The sequence below is a fragment of the Symphodus melops genome (genome assembly GCF_947650265.1).
Source record: "Symphodus melops genome assembly, chromosome: 20".
NCBI lineage: Eukaryota > Metazoa > Chordata > Actinopteri > Labriformes > Labridae > Symphodus > Symphodus melops.
Genome location: NC_136710.1, coordinates 10,987,851 through 11,002,534, shown reverse-complemented (window position 1 = coordinate 11,002,534; position 14,684 = coordinate 10,987,851). Strand labels below are relative to the sequence as shown.

Genomic DNA, 14,684 nt, shown 5'->3' with positions numbered 1-14,684 from the left:
AAAAAAAGACGTGGTCTGAAGAGGAATAAAAGGAAGCATTTTATCCATCGGGGGTGCCAAAGTCAACACAAATTAAAAGTTCCTCAGAGGAGCTTTAAATGACGTCTTTCAATATTATTTACGTTTTAGTTCGAACTCTTCTATTACATTCTATATGTACGGCATTTTTAATGACAGATAATTTTTTCATGAATGCCTTTATTTGTGGAACAGGCCCATTATTGCAGAACAGTCAGAGGAAGTTACATGCTGGTGTTGTATGAAGATGTACGTGCACATGAATTTATTCTTTAAAAAGTGTTCAGCTCCTTAAGCTGAAAAAACTTAAAGGGTATACAGTTTGATTCCTGGCCAGGAGACCCTTTGCTGCATGGCATACTGCTCTTAACCCTCCCAGGCATTCCCTATCTCTACTGTGAATTTCAAGGCAAAATGCCAACATTAAGGTTACTGCTATCCATGTATAGAGAAAGTTGATTTGTGCGTAGGTCTGGTTCCAGAGTCAGGACTCTTTAAGGTACTGTTTGGTTCTTGAAAACGGATTTTTACGGCATATCTGTGATACTTCTGTAGCAGACTTTCATATTGTTATCAAACATGAACGAAAGTCCAGAGTGAGGCGATGTGTAAATGCATGCAGGGACTATTCAGGAAATGACTCTTTGGGCGAGTGGGCGGAGTTTGATGACATACTTGGTGGGTGATTCTGAGATCGTTGTGCGCCTGATAAAGCAGCTTCCTTCTCTGCTCTACTCCCGAGATTGCTCTTTTTCACTCATTTCTACATAGGAAATGCGTCCAATTACACAAAGCTTGATATAAAAGCAGATAAATGTTGCCATATTTTAAGTGTGAGACTCTGTGGCTTGGTTTTAATTCCTGTGTCGTCTTTTCTACGTTGCGTCTTTACTGCTGGCGCCTTGTCCTTACAGCACTCAACCGTTAGATGTGTGGCATGATCCCAGTTTGACGTCGAGTGCTTTTGTATTGATGGTGGACAAACTGAAGCGTGGTGCTTTTCATTGACGAGCTGTCGACTCCAAAGCAGATTTAAAAAAAAAAAAAAAAGTTTTTCCCTGGTGTTGAAACAAGTTAAAGCAGAATGTTTAAATCACAGATGAGGATTTGATTAATGCACCACTGTCTCCACTTTGTCATTCAACAGAGCTTGCTAGCTTGTCTTACAAAGGTGAGTGCCAGTGCTTAGTAGAGTCTATGCGAGCGACAGAGAGGAAAGTTGAAACGAGGCATCGGGGTTAAAATGCCACACCGTGCTGCATTGTCGCGGGCAGTTGGGACACTCAAGTAGCAAACAATCGATTCAAGCGGATTTTGTCACTGACGTTCGTCTGGCGTGCTGTTGATTCTAGTCGGTCTCGATTCCCACAATAAAACACTGAAACAAGAACATAAAGAAAATGTTGAGGAGGTTTCATACTGAGAAAGCTAGCATACCTAACTCTCCATTCTCAATGACCTCAAAGGTGGTCCAGAGGTCGTCGTCGGCGAAGGAGATGTTCTTCATGCTCAGCGTTGTTTCCGCGAGCTCAGAGGGCCGCATGCAGGGAGACATCTACCACACAAGCAAGAGAGACATCAACACACGAGTAGAAGCAAAGAAAACGATAATAATAAGGAAACATTCTGCATATAAAAGCTCTCTGAATCGACACAAACATCTGCCTGAGCAAAGCGCTTTTACTCCACAGAGAGAAAAGCAGAGTATTGTAGTCAAACGCTGCTCCTTTTCTAACCCCATCCGCTCGCTGCCCTTTGAAAAGGGGACCGTAACCTACAGCGGCCTGCCCGGCTTGTAAAATGCAATTACTCACACAATTAAATCAGACGTTTCTTTGATTGCTTCGCTTTTGATTTATTTCAGCGGCGGTAATCCCATCAGGTTAAACCACAAATGTCTCAGCCCGATTCTATCAACCTCTCCACCTCTCATTCTACCCACCCTCGGCCCGCCATCTTCCCCTCCTCCTTCTTACTTATTTCACCTCACCACAGGGATCTATTTTGAAAGCGCATGCAAAGAGGACTAGCACGCCCTCTCTTATACCTTGATCAAACAGCAGTTCTCCGGCTCTCTCTTTTCCAAGTACACCTCGAAAATCAAGTCCCCAGCAGGAGAAAACTGAGGGAGGGAGACGGAGAGTTCAGTTGAAAAACAAAAAAAAAGAGCAATGCAGCAGGATTAATTGGCTTTTCATCGTAATTCACACACTCCGGCGTGGCGCGAATCACAATGGAGAAAAGTGAAAGTAACAGTTTGAGGATTTTTAAGAAACCCACAGGTCTTTAACCGAGCTGGAGGCAAACACAATCCTGTCGGTGTTAAAACAAGCTAAATAAAGAGGACGTGTGTGAGATGAACTTGTCAACGAGAAGGCGTAGGGTGCATGTTTCACCTGTGCTAAAACGGAAAATTCTCCTCAGCTCTTAGCTGAAGGTGTGCTGTTGGTTACAAAACCCTTTTTTTTTTTTTTTTTTTGGAAACGCACCGTGGAACATTTCCCTGGATTGTTGTTGCCAGTGTTGAACCCAGCAGAGGTGCAAGAGAGAAAGAGAGAGGGGGATGCATTCGCTGTAACCGCGTCCTTTTTGTTGTATTTAAAGACAAACCACAGTGAAGAGAAGGAACCTTTTACATAATGATAACCTTTACAAGTGTTGCCTTTTCTTTATTTCAGATCTGATATTTTTCTTCTTTAATTTTAGTCTGATAGTGTTAGGGTTAGGGTTGTTCTTCAATTTCTGAAAGCTACAAAAGTTAATCAACGTAAGGAAGGAAAGAATGAATAAAGCACCATCCAATCCTAATGTTTCAAACTTCAGTCATGTTTGCTCACAGGAACTTCTCCTGGTACGATGAGCTTCTTATCGCCATCTGTGTCTGTGTTTCAAAGAGGAGCTCAGCACATCGCCTTCAGCTTTATTCAACTACGTGTCATCGAGTCTCGCATGGAAACACTGAACACTACATCCAGCCATTATATGTTCTTATCATTCGCAGGGACCCCATGGAGCCCTCAACCAACGTTATCCAACTGAATGTTACAAAACAGCAACAGCCGTCTTGTTTCAGATCCTTGTCGCCAATCGCTGAAAAGTTTTCTCAACGTTTGCTCCGGTTTGTCTTCTTGCTTTACCTGAACTCTTTCTCGCAGAGACTTCTCTGCTTCTGTCGTCATTTTTTTTTGCCCTCTTTAGCGGAACGTACGTTGTTCAGTTGAACTTCTCTGCCATCCTCCTGGGAAGCATTTGATTGGTGCTTACCACCCCGGACCTCAAGGCAGTGAAAGGTCTGGGTTCATAAAGGTTTATAACACAGAGATGATGTCTTTGTTTCGATCCTTTTTCAGAGATCTTGATTTATTGATAAGTGTTTGGTCGATAAAAAAGCCATATATATTTCTATTGAGCTAATAATGCTAAAACTTTAGCGCATTATAAAAGGAGAAACCATCAAAACAAATAAGCTGCGGAGTATTGCTAAATAGATAAAAATATGTAACTAAAAAAAACACAGTTCTTGCACAGACTAAAATTAGAATTTGAGATAATCCTTCCGTTCTGCCCTTTGATTTTTAACCTGCATTTTAATAGATTGAAGTTGAAGGAGGAACATTTTGTTCTTACCAAACTTAACCTGGGTGAAATTAAAAGGAAGGCTTTTTAATGGCCTTTCTAGCTGACATTCACAAGGTCAATCCCAGCAATATTTCTCTTGTCAGTACAAATCACAGCACCTTTCTCAGTGTGTCGAAGTTGTAATCCTCTGTGCATACATTACATTTGTAAAAAAAAAAAAAAAAAGAAGAAGCTGATAACGAGGTTCAAAAGGTTGTTCTTTTAAAGAGAGAATCATGATTAATGCAACAAATCTGGATTTTTTGTTTTGTTTTGTTTTTGTCATTTCATTGTGCAAGGCAACTGAGATCCATTGTTGGTTAGAGCTGGGAGAACTGCCACATATGAGAAAATAATCCACTTCAAGCTCCCGCAGGTCCTGAAGTGACACTGAAATCACAGTCTTTCAAACCAATGGAGCGAAAGCTGTAATTGTGAAAAAGTTACACACACATGTGCGGCCCTCTGGGTTTGCCAAGTGCACTCCTCTACCTTCCCCATTCATTGTTAAGTGATGGAAGGGATAGCAGGTACGAGTGACAGGCAAAGACAGACTATGACAACTTCCTGTGCAAGAAAAGATGTTTTAACTGTGTTACTTTTGATGGGGAGATTTCTTGGCTAAGAGTTAGAAAAACAGTGATGTTCTATATGAAATGAGGGCATTTCTCATCTGAAGCAAAGTCATACTCTCTCTACACTCGCTCTGGCTGTAAATGCATGTATTGATTTTAAAGTCCCACTTCTAGCTTACAAGGCATGACATTGCCTTACACCTCATTATAGCGCTGATTTACTTACTCCCTCAGTCTAGACATACTATCCACTTACAGGGCACAGGCCTCTTTTTCATTCCCTGTCTTTTGAAGGAAACAGATGAGGTCAGAACCTTCACCTGTGGAGACCGAGCCCTCTGAGATGAGCTTCCTGCAAGTGTCAAAACAGGCACTGTGTTGGTATTCAGGTACATACCTAAGTGCCCAATGTTTAGCTGCCTTCTTTACCTTAAATCCTAGCCTGGGCTTTCCTCCCTGCCTAGAAATCTTCTTTCACAGGCGGAACTGTTTGGTCTTTAAACTTACCTACCAGTGACAAGGGTAAAAAAAAAATCTAATTTCAGCTCTAGAGTAATGTCTCGCAATTCCTTGCATGAAAACTTCAGGTTCAAGCTCTGTGACTATTGACGGTTTCCCCTCAATGTTTTTTGGGGAAGTTCCCAGTGCACAGAGGATGATATTCACTGACTTTAGTGGCTTTTTCTCTCGGGGCATCACATGAGCTTGAGGGAAATGGAGCCATGGGGTTTGGAATAGAAATCTGCAGGATGGAGGATATGCGAGAGCGGAAGAATCTGTACGCATGTTAACATATTGTGGGTGTCAAAAGTGTTTCTGGTTTGTGTTTGTTGTCGCCCAAGTAGTGTTGTCTGTAATTTCAGCAGGCACTTTCAGTGGAGGAAAATCAGTTCCTGTCGAGTGAAGGGGGTTCAGAATGCATCAGACATGATGCAGTCTCAAAAGCTGTCCACACTTACTGGTTGACAATTTAAGACTTTAACTCACCTCCTAAATTCCAAATATGTTAACAAGTACAGCTAAATAGCTACTCTTAGATGTTGTGCCTGATTCCAGCTTCATTCCTACTTATCAAGCCACAGCAGTCTTACCGCTCTTCATTCCTTAGAAGAATCTGAGCTTTTTAGTTGTATTACATTTCATTAATCAGGTCGAAATACCAGTTCAGTTGTGAACCATTGGTTTACGATCAACATCTCAGCTGTTTGGAACTAATAAGGCTACTTTTGGTAAAATAGCAACATGTAACTCTGACAGGTAGCGTTCGAAATTGGTACTACAGTTCATGTTCAAAAAATTGGAGAGAGGTATCCCCCCCCCCCGCCCATTCTTCCCAAGAGTTGATGCAGACATGGGTTGCCATGACGAGGACATAGAGGTTTCGCTCTGTACTCTCTACATTCCAACCTCTCTCTATTTTTTTTAAAAGCATCTCCAATATGCATCTTTATTCACCACATGTGCGGGGAGCTTATTAGAAAAAAACACAGTTTGCTCATGACCGTCCATCTGCTGCAACAACTTTTTTGGGTTGCTGTTTGCGTGGTTAACCGAGGGGCGTCCAAAACAGCAGTCGCTTAAAAGATGCCTCCCTTCTCTGGTCAAAACAAAAACAAAACATTCAGGACTGGAATCAAAACTTAAAAGGAGAACATGTGTTGTCATAAAAACTAGCACTTCAGATCAGCTTGTTTTCTTAATGTTTGCTGAAATAGTAAGGTCATTTTATGATTTAATTCAGTTGGTATCCTACAGATTAAGAAGCATGTTAGCTAACTCATTTGATTCCATACCATTTGGCCAGTATTGCCACTGGATATCTTTCCAGTTGGACATCGTCAAAGCTGTAATATCACAAAATGTACCTGTAAATTCCCCAATAGTTTCCACTACCAGCCAACACCATTTTCATGATTGGTTGTTAGGATGCATATTGAAATGAAAATGCTATTTTATCTACATTAAATGAGCTACACTTAATATCCAGTGTGAAAAGCTCCAGAATAAAAAAGCCACCCAGGTGCTCTTTCTATGCATGATAGTTTATATCAACCAACAACTACGAGGTGCAGACTTTGTAAGCCTGTGGGTGGGGATATTTTTAATATATATTTTCAAACCTTTTTTTTATGTGGTTATATTTCATCAAGTTGAGAGCTCTGCATGAAATGGACAATTTAAATGGTCATTGTGACATTTCCTTTCACTTTAAATTCTGAATTGGTGGCTCTGCTTGCCGTCTTCTCAGAAATGTTCTAAACACAGGTGGAAATGATGATCCCAAATATGAAATGGAACTGAGAAAGGAAAAGAAAACCTAGAAGGAGATGATGAATGTGACTTTATAGTGAGTGTTCAGCTTTGATTTGCGATCCCTAAAATAAGCTAAGCAGTTATCTCAAGGGAGACATGACTGACATTATTACACTAAATGACTAAATAACATTTCTGACCAAATATTTACTACATACAAACTCTTTATATCTAAAATTGGTGTCCAAAGCCAAAACGTTAAAGTTCTTTTCACCTCAGACAGGTTTATAATAGCATTTGCTTTCCACAGAGTAAAACCGCAGCCTCACAGCAGCTGACATGTTCTAAAAGACGACAGAAGCTATTTCAGTTTCCAAGAGCAGCGGCAGAATGTGATTTAATTATTTTTTATTTATCTCAACTGGATGTTTTCTGTCTTGTCTGAGTCACCCCTGCATGAAGTACTGATCGTAAAGGTTAAAGAACAAAGCCCTCATTTTCCTCCTAATCCGCCAGCTCATCCATCCACATCGTTATTTTTACCAGAAAAAAAACCGGATGCTTGTTTGAATGAACCTCTGCTTTGAGAGCGATGACGCAAGCAGGTGAATCCATACAAACTCACAAACACATATCAACAGGAGGAAGGCTTTGCTTTTGGCCTTAGTATTACATCCCACACTAAGCTAAGGAAGTAAAAAAGACACTTTGCTTGCTGTCTGATTGTAAAATTCACTTTCGTAAAGAAAACAAAGAAACTTACTCACCTGCATTTTTGATTGTGTAATATAACACAACATTTGGCGGGGTCGAGAGAAATGTTCCTTTATCAAATCCCATTTTAGGGATATTCAGTATATCAGTGACAAAAGTGATAGAGGTTGTGAATATGTGATAAACTTAGCTTAGTGGCGACAGTTTGGCTCAGTGGTTCGAGTATGCACCCCAAATACAGAGGATACAGTCCTGGATCCAGCGGTTCTAGGGGTTCAAGTCCAAAATCAAGCCTTTAGATGCATTCCCCCTTTTCTTAGTTTCCAAATGTTTCCTGTCTTCAGCTGTCTCAACCGCCGAAATAGAGAAGCGTATCAAATCGGACAACGGTCCTCAATTAGGTGCGAGGAAGATGTACAGGAATAGGAAACGCAAAGACCGTCAGATCAGTTTCAAAGTGAAAGTTAATATACTGATTCACGATCGTATTTCCCATCAATTTATCGACATGTTGAAACAGGCCCCGAGCGAAATTCACAACAACCTCATAAAGACAAAGAAACATTTTGTTTGCATTTTTTTTTCATGTCTTAGCTGAGTGGAATAGCAAAAAAAAAAAAAAAAATAGATTACCAGCAAAGAACAGCACATCGACATCAGCCTCAAGTTAAACTCTATCAGACTTACTTCTTGGGGCTACTGGCATGTACGACAGTAAATCCTCTGCATAACAATATAAACACAATCCACAAACACGATGCAAAATATAGACTTGTCATCCACTTGTCTCTTTTTTATTTCAGGGTATCCTTGCATCCTTTTTACCCTTTTGTCTCCTTCGTATGATTACATTTTCATGTTTTCACTCCAGTTTCCTTCTCTCAGGTTAATTAGACTTGTATGTGCTGTCTCATTTTAGCTTGTTTGACACAGTGGTGATCTCCATTTGAGTTGGACTTACTGTAGAGTCTTTTTTTTCATTCCAGCGTGTGATGAAACTGTTCTCTCGCTCCATCTGTTGCACCCGCTCCTCCGTGACCTGTTGGAAATATTGCGAGCACACACAAACATACATGAATTCAAAGTCAACCTATGGAAACTTTCCTTCAGTCTAATTCAAACAGCTTCATAGAATCTCATTTCCAGAGGTAACATGGCTTTATGCACTTGAACACATCACAAGGCAAACTGAATTAAACCAGTAAAAGGTATCATGCTCTTACTGTTAAATTGGGTTGTTAAGCGTGCACTTCTCAAACTAAGTCTGAAGAAAGAAGTTGGCTGTGAGTGTTTGACACAGCTCAGCGCCAAGTGAATACTCGTTCCTTTCACAAAGCTCTGTGTGCGAAATTACATTTTTTTTATTCCAACTTTTCTCTTCCTGACATCATTATCATTTTCAGAGAACAATTTGCTTTGTAAGACTCACGAATGGAAAAAGATGATTGGGGGAAGCAAAAAAACAAAAAAGGAAAAGTGGAAAACTCACAGTGAGTGTGTGTGTGTGTGTTTAGGCCTGATAGTGGGCGCCGCTGCCGCCAACATGTGGCACAGAAGCGGCACGTTAATTAGCGAGATGTCTCACTCCGTTTTATGTCACAGACCATTTGTATTCGCCGATTTTTATTGGTTGAGTTTAATGGCGGTTTGCCATGCGAATGGCCACATCAACTGATTTGGGGGGCGAATGCTCCTCCTTCAAATGTCAGAACAAGAGGAATCTGCGAGTTCTGCGAGGAATTAGCAAGCGCTCTGTTGCTGCGTTTTCCACAAGACAGGCAGCTCTCTAAGGGGAACACTGATCCCACCCTTTCCCCCCCCCAGACACATTCACACATCAGGAAAGTCAAACCTGTTGTGAAGATTTGGCAGCAACAGCTCTGCTTCCCAGATGGTTGTGAAATACAAATATCAATATTTTAAAGACCACGGTTATGTAGGATTGGGCAGTTCCTGATCGTGATCACAAAACAGACGAGAAAAAAATGGTGAACTGGAGGGTTGGATAATTATATTGACATTTATCATGCAGATATTTTCCAATGAAAGATAATACTGCTGTGCATTTTGGGAAATGTAGAATTCATGGAATTGGTACTTGACATTCTGTCACTTATGAAGACGGCAATACTTTGTTGTATACCTTCAAAGTAGGAAAGTGAGACTTTTTTACCAGTAGATGTCGCCCTTGAGTACCAGCATGAAACCAAAACAAACTACGTTTTGGACACACCTTTGCCGTCAGCAGTATGCATACAAACCCATCCGCTATGCATGTTTGCACAAAGGAGTTAAGCTGCGGTGTTAGCAGGCTACTGTTAGCATACTTTAGTTGGCAAGTAGCTTCACAATGCATACAAGTTTCCACGGAATGATCGCTTACGCCAAAGTAAAAAGGCTTACGTGACATTTGAATATGCCGTGATTTTGTGATTCTTCTTTTCTCTTGTCCTTGACTAAAACAGCTTTATGTGCAAGGCGAGGAGCTGGCCGTCCGGTCCATGTAAACAAGACTCTGACAACAAAACAGCAGGCGGGACTTACGTTTCTCACTCCTTGTAGACAGTCATGACTCACAGAGATATTTACAGATGATTTACTTGATTTCTACTATAATCTTCCTTTTAAAGGCATGGTTTGTAAATTCCACCACCAGGGGGCTCTCATTCCAAACGATAAGAAAAGATGATATTGAGGCTGGTGGGAAATCATGAGAGAGATTCTCTCGGTTACTCCCCCCCCCCCCCTCCGATTAAAACAAACTACAAAATGACCGTAGTCAAGACAAATTGGCCCAAAAAAAAGTCAATTTTAGTTTAAAATTTACATTTTACACTTTTAAAAGGGCTATTTTTTTAAACATATTCTAGTCAATCTTCAGTGATTAATCACTACTAAAATAAACGGTGTATGCAACAAAAAGAAAGCAAGCGAGGAAGTCAGACTGTTCAACTGGAGAGAAAATGTGATTTTATTTTTCCACCCTCTTATTGTTTCATCATGAGGTGATTTTTTCCTATCAAAATCACTCTTTTTCTGTTCAAGAACATCAGAGTCATAAGCCCTGCATGTTTCGCCTCGAGCTGAAGATGTTCTGAACAAGGACACCGCTCTGTTTTTTTTCCCGTCATGGTGACCCATTTAGTTCTTCAATGTAATATGTGTTTTCCAGAGTTGTGTATTGTCACTGAATGCAGGGTGAAATCAAAACACACCCTTAGTTTTCCATCATTTAACTGTCTATTTTTAAAGCTGACTTGTCCAGAAAGGGTGGTTTTCTGTGACTAATATATATTGTTTTTTCCTTAATTTGTCAGATTTTTAGTAAACAAATGTGCATTGTTTTCAATTTTCAGGAGTCAAACAAGCAATATCCTGTTGTCAAGCCTGACTCCGTTGCCCTCTTTGTGCTCATGTCCTTCACTAGGATCAGCGCCCTCACAAAAAGGTAAAAACACAAACATATATTACACACTCACACTGAAGAGTGTAATGTAGTTGCTGATGAGGTCTTGGATGACACTGGTCTCCTGTGGGGTTTGCCCTTGGGTCTGGAACAAGCAGGAGGAGAAGACAGAGGCCAGTTTGTCACTTGGCATCTGGTTGAGGTGGGAACACTGATGGATCCTGAAACACAAAAAAAGAAGGTTAGAGGGAACACTTTCCTTGAAAATAAAGCATAGTGTTAAAATATTTGGAGCCCCATTTGTTGCCAAGTCTCCTTTGTGTCCTGAGCCATTTTGTTTAATTGTAGGCGTTACGTTAGCTAAAGCCCACGTGTTCAGTAGATTACAGAAGGTTTAAACAACCCGAACATTCGAAACATAGGACTGACAATGAAGCAATACTATATATTATGTTTACTAATAACGAAACAGCTTGATTGTGCTTTTAAATAAAGGATAACTCTGGCACTTGCTGCCAAAAATAACACAGCTAGCATCATGAACTTTATGGTGTTTGCTAATTGAGTTTGAAATAATCACCCACTCAGTTTTTCTTGCTTGCTGTCTGAAAATGTTACCCTTTGTGTTTATGTAAAGGAGGTGCCATGAAAACAACTTAACACTCCCCCTCTCCTTTCACTCTTTACCCTCTCAGTGCTGTCAAAACTAAACCTGCGTTTTCTTTTTATTACTTTGCTTTTACCTGCTCCACTTTTAAGAAAATATGGGCTCCAACTGGCATTTTGGACATTTTCCCTTTGTGACATCACAAATTGCAGTAACCCTGGCCCCAGGTGGGTGCCACTCCCACAGCTCGGTGTTTGTTCTGCCCTCTTAGTCAGCCTATTCACCGTAAACAATCGGGCCTAATGCGAGAAAGCCTGAGCCACACCCCCTTCCAGAGAGGGGTGTGGTCTGACACATTGCATTTACATTTAAAGCTACAGACTCTGGTCTGAGCAGGGCTAAATTAGGGGGGGTTGACTCTTTAGAGCCGGCAAACCCATGTTGCCAACATCAAATGACTATTTGCAAAACTTGCAGTATGCCCTTTATGTCTGCCGACAGCTCTCCTAGCCAGTCCCTGAACTGGGGGTCTTCCATCCACTCATTTTTGAATTTGCATGTCTTTCTGACATTGTTACTCCTGTAAAAAGAGGAAAACACACATTTGAAACTAATTACTGTCCATTTGTGTTGTTTAATCAACCTGTCAAGCCCATTGAATTACATTTGATTTGTTTTATCAGAAAGCAGTTCGATACCTTGCCTGTCACCTACCCCGCGGCAGCAGGTTCAGACTAAAATAGTAAAACGTAGAAAAAATCCAAACAATTTTTTTTGTCAGTTTGTTTGTTTTTGAAGCTGATTCAGGCTAAGTACCAGATTAATTCTATTTCATAACATGATAAAACATCCTTACTGGAGCTTTAACTACAACTAAACATTAGTTTACATATAAAACTATGAAGCTATCTTTTTTGCCAATAGTAGTAGATAACTACCATTAGATGGAAAAAGAGCTTTCTTAGGGGTTGAGATGGTTAAAGAAAAAAAAGAAAAGAAAAAAAAATCTTTCTTCTTCATCTTCTGACAACTCAATTCACTTTACAACGAAGATCACCCATTTGCACAATGGTGATGATCAGTATTAGCTAATCCCATTCAGGCAAATTTATATGCTTCGGTCGGAGCTGCAGGAGCAGCTTGGGGTTTATTGCCTCATCCAAGAACATATCAGACATGTGGCTGCAGGGGGCGGGGATCGAACCCCAAACTTCAGAGACACAACCGATGCTTACAGCGTTTGGTATTCCCAGCCGGTCTCTCATTCAACAACTATCCATACCTGACCCTTTTATGTATGTTTTCTTTGTTATATTTTAGTGAAATTGGTTTTTTCTGGTTTAAAAGTCCCATGAAAGGAGAAGTGTGAGAAGAAGTGTAGAGTGGCTCTCTCTCTTGATGCAATAACAACCAGAACACTCTTCTTTTTTCTTTTTCTTTTAGCTCGAACTCCAGTACATCTTCAAAAGTATGAGCACATTATAGGATTCTTCTTTTAATAATGACCTAAAAAGAAACATTAGCTATAACTACATACATTTAGGTAAAAGGAAAAGTACAATAATTTACCCTCAATGAAGTGCAGTAGATGTACAAAGTAACTTAAAGTACCTGATTGTTATTCATGTCCTGTTTTTGACGTTTTAAAAAGCGAACACATTTCCCCTTCACTGTAATAAACTCATTCCAGGCAGCAACTCTGACCGTGATATAACCTCCCTTACACAAGCTTCAACTGTGTGTGCAGTGTCTGTGAGTGTGTGTGTGTGTATACCTGTACAGATGTTGGAGCAGAGCATCAAGCGTTGACCTGTTTATCTTTGGCAAACTCTCGATGAAAGTCGAGTACTTCTTCACTCTCTGCCTCTCGTCCTTCTCGTCTGCAAAAACAAACAGACTTGAAAAGCTGGAACCGTATAACAATGAACAAACACATTATGTTCAGTGATTCCTCACATACCCAGAGCTGACACCCAGTATGGATAGAGCTCCTTGGTCAGCAGAGCGTCCTCTGCCTGGGATAGAAAGCTCTTCAGTGTGTCAGTAACGTCCTCAAGCTTGTGCTCCTTCTCGCGCAGCTTCACGTTACGAGCGTCTCGGGTGAACTCCTCCAGAAGCAGGGTGGCTCGAGGAGGGTCGCCCGGCCTCTGATAGACCCCCTCGTGGCACAAACCTGTGCACAAAACAAAAGACAAATCTGGATTCTTTAAACGAATCAAGTGTTTTGTTTTGTTTTTTTTCCAGAACTTTTCTTGGACTTTTGCACATTGTTGTGTTCCTTATAGTCACTGTCTGGACAGAAAGTTACAGAATATAAATGTTTCATGTAAATGAAATGCAATTAAAGCACAAACGCAACCTTACAGGAGCTCAGATGTGGGTTTCAAACAACGTTGCATAATCACATTTGAATCTAAATTGCAGGTAAAAGAAAACTGTGTGTTGCAAATGAACCCTCAGTGTTGTTCTACAGTTTGAGTCAGAGTAAACATTTACAGTGCTTACCACTCATAAAGAGATTAATATAAATATAGAGAAGGTTGCAAAGCACCTGTTGCCTCCAATCTTACAGAACCATACTCTATCATGGTACTGTATGAAACATGGGTACAAATAAAGTTCATTTAATAAACCAATGAACATGCCAAAGATACCAAATAAAGATATATTCTAACATAAAAAAATGTAATCATGAAAAAGACTATATATAAACAAAAAGATGAAAATGTATTACACAAATGATTAAATTCAATAACATGACAACTTAATAAGATTAAAGCTACTGTAAAGACCTTTTAAGGTGGTTATGAAACAGACTGAAATTAATTCTAATGCCTTTTTATTACCTACACTCGGTAACAAAAGCATCAGGAACAAGATTGATCACGTCTGTCGTCATTTTTCAGGTCTGCGAACACTGCCAGGGGGTAGGTGTCAGACGAGTGAAATACTGTATTTGGACTCTGAAGAAACTGCCTTTTTTTCTTTTTACACTGTCCATTAGAAATTGGTGATGCGTTAGATTGAAAGACAGCAATCTTTGAATTTGACACCAACCAAACATTTTTCACAGGAGCTTTAAAGGAGAAACACATTTAAAAACAAATAGTCACACAAAAGAATAACACTAAACATCTGATGTTTCTAGATAAAAAGTATAGAAAGGAGAGATTGTGTCTGGCATAATATCAGTAGATACTGTATATGTTTATATTTTCTTTATGATGCAGCATACTATGCTTCTAAAGTTGTTTCTACTTCACCTTTTACTTTCTGTTAAAACACTGTAACTCACCATATTGGGTGACAAAAGCAATGCAGCTGTCAACTATAATAGGGACCCCATTTTTAGTCAGCTGCTGGTCGCTGAGGCCCTTGCCATCTGTGCCGGCAGCCAGCGTAATGGCAGAGTGCCACAGTGCAAAGTCCATCTTGTTGAAGCCGTGGATGTAGACTGTTCTGTATGAAAGACAGGGTGGAAATCAAAAATAGG

The 14,684-nt window shown here is 40.2% G+C and overlaps 1 protein-coding gene and 1 long non-coding RNA gene across 5 annotated transcripts in view; one reads left to right on the top strand and one right to left on the bottom strand.

The window, feature by feature from the left end:
* arap2 (ArfGAP with RhoGAP domain, ankyrin repeat and PH domain 2) overlaps positions 1-14,684 on the bottom strand; it is a 140,333-nt gene that overhangs the window by 17,179 nt on the left and 108,470 nt on the right. The window contains 7 exon segments of the mRNA XM_079371509.1: positions 1,456-1,573; positions 2,066-2,140; positions 8,140-8,217; positions 10,658-10,805; positions 12,966-13,071; positions 13,152-13,364; positions 14,487-14,649. Of these exon segments, the coding sequence (XP_079227635.1) occupies positions 1,456-1,573; positions 2,066-2,140; positions 8,140-8,217; positions 10,658-10,805; positions 12,966-13,071; positions 13,152-13,364; positions 14,487-14,649 (901 nt within the window).
* Positions 1-14,684, top strand: part of LOC306841557 — a 182,914-nt gene that overhangs the window by 122,930 nt on the left and 45,300 nt on the right. For 3 of the 4 annotated variants that reach the window (XR_013781548.1, XR_013781549.1, XR_013781550.1), the window contains exon 5: positions 10,535-10,626. This is a non-coding gene — a long non-coding RNA (uncharacterized lncRNA). Of the gene's footprint in view, positions 1-10,534; positions 10,627-10,742; positions 10,884-14,684 lie in introns of those variants that run through there. The other variant, XR_013781551.1, reaches the window with a different exon arrangement.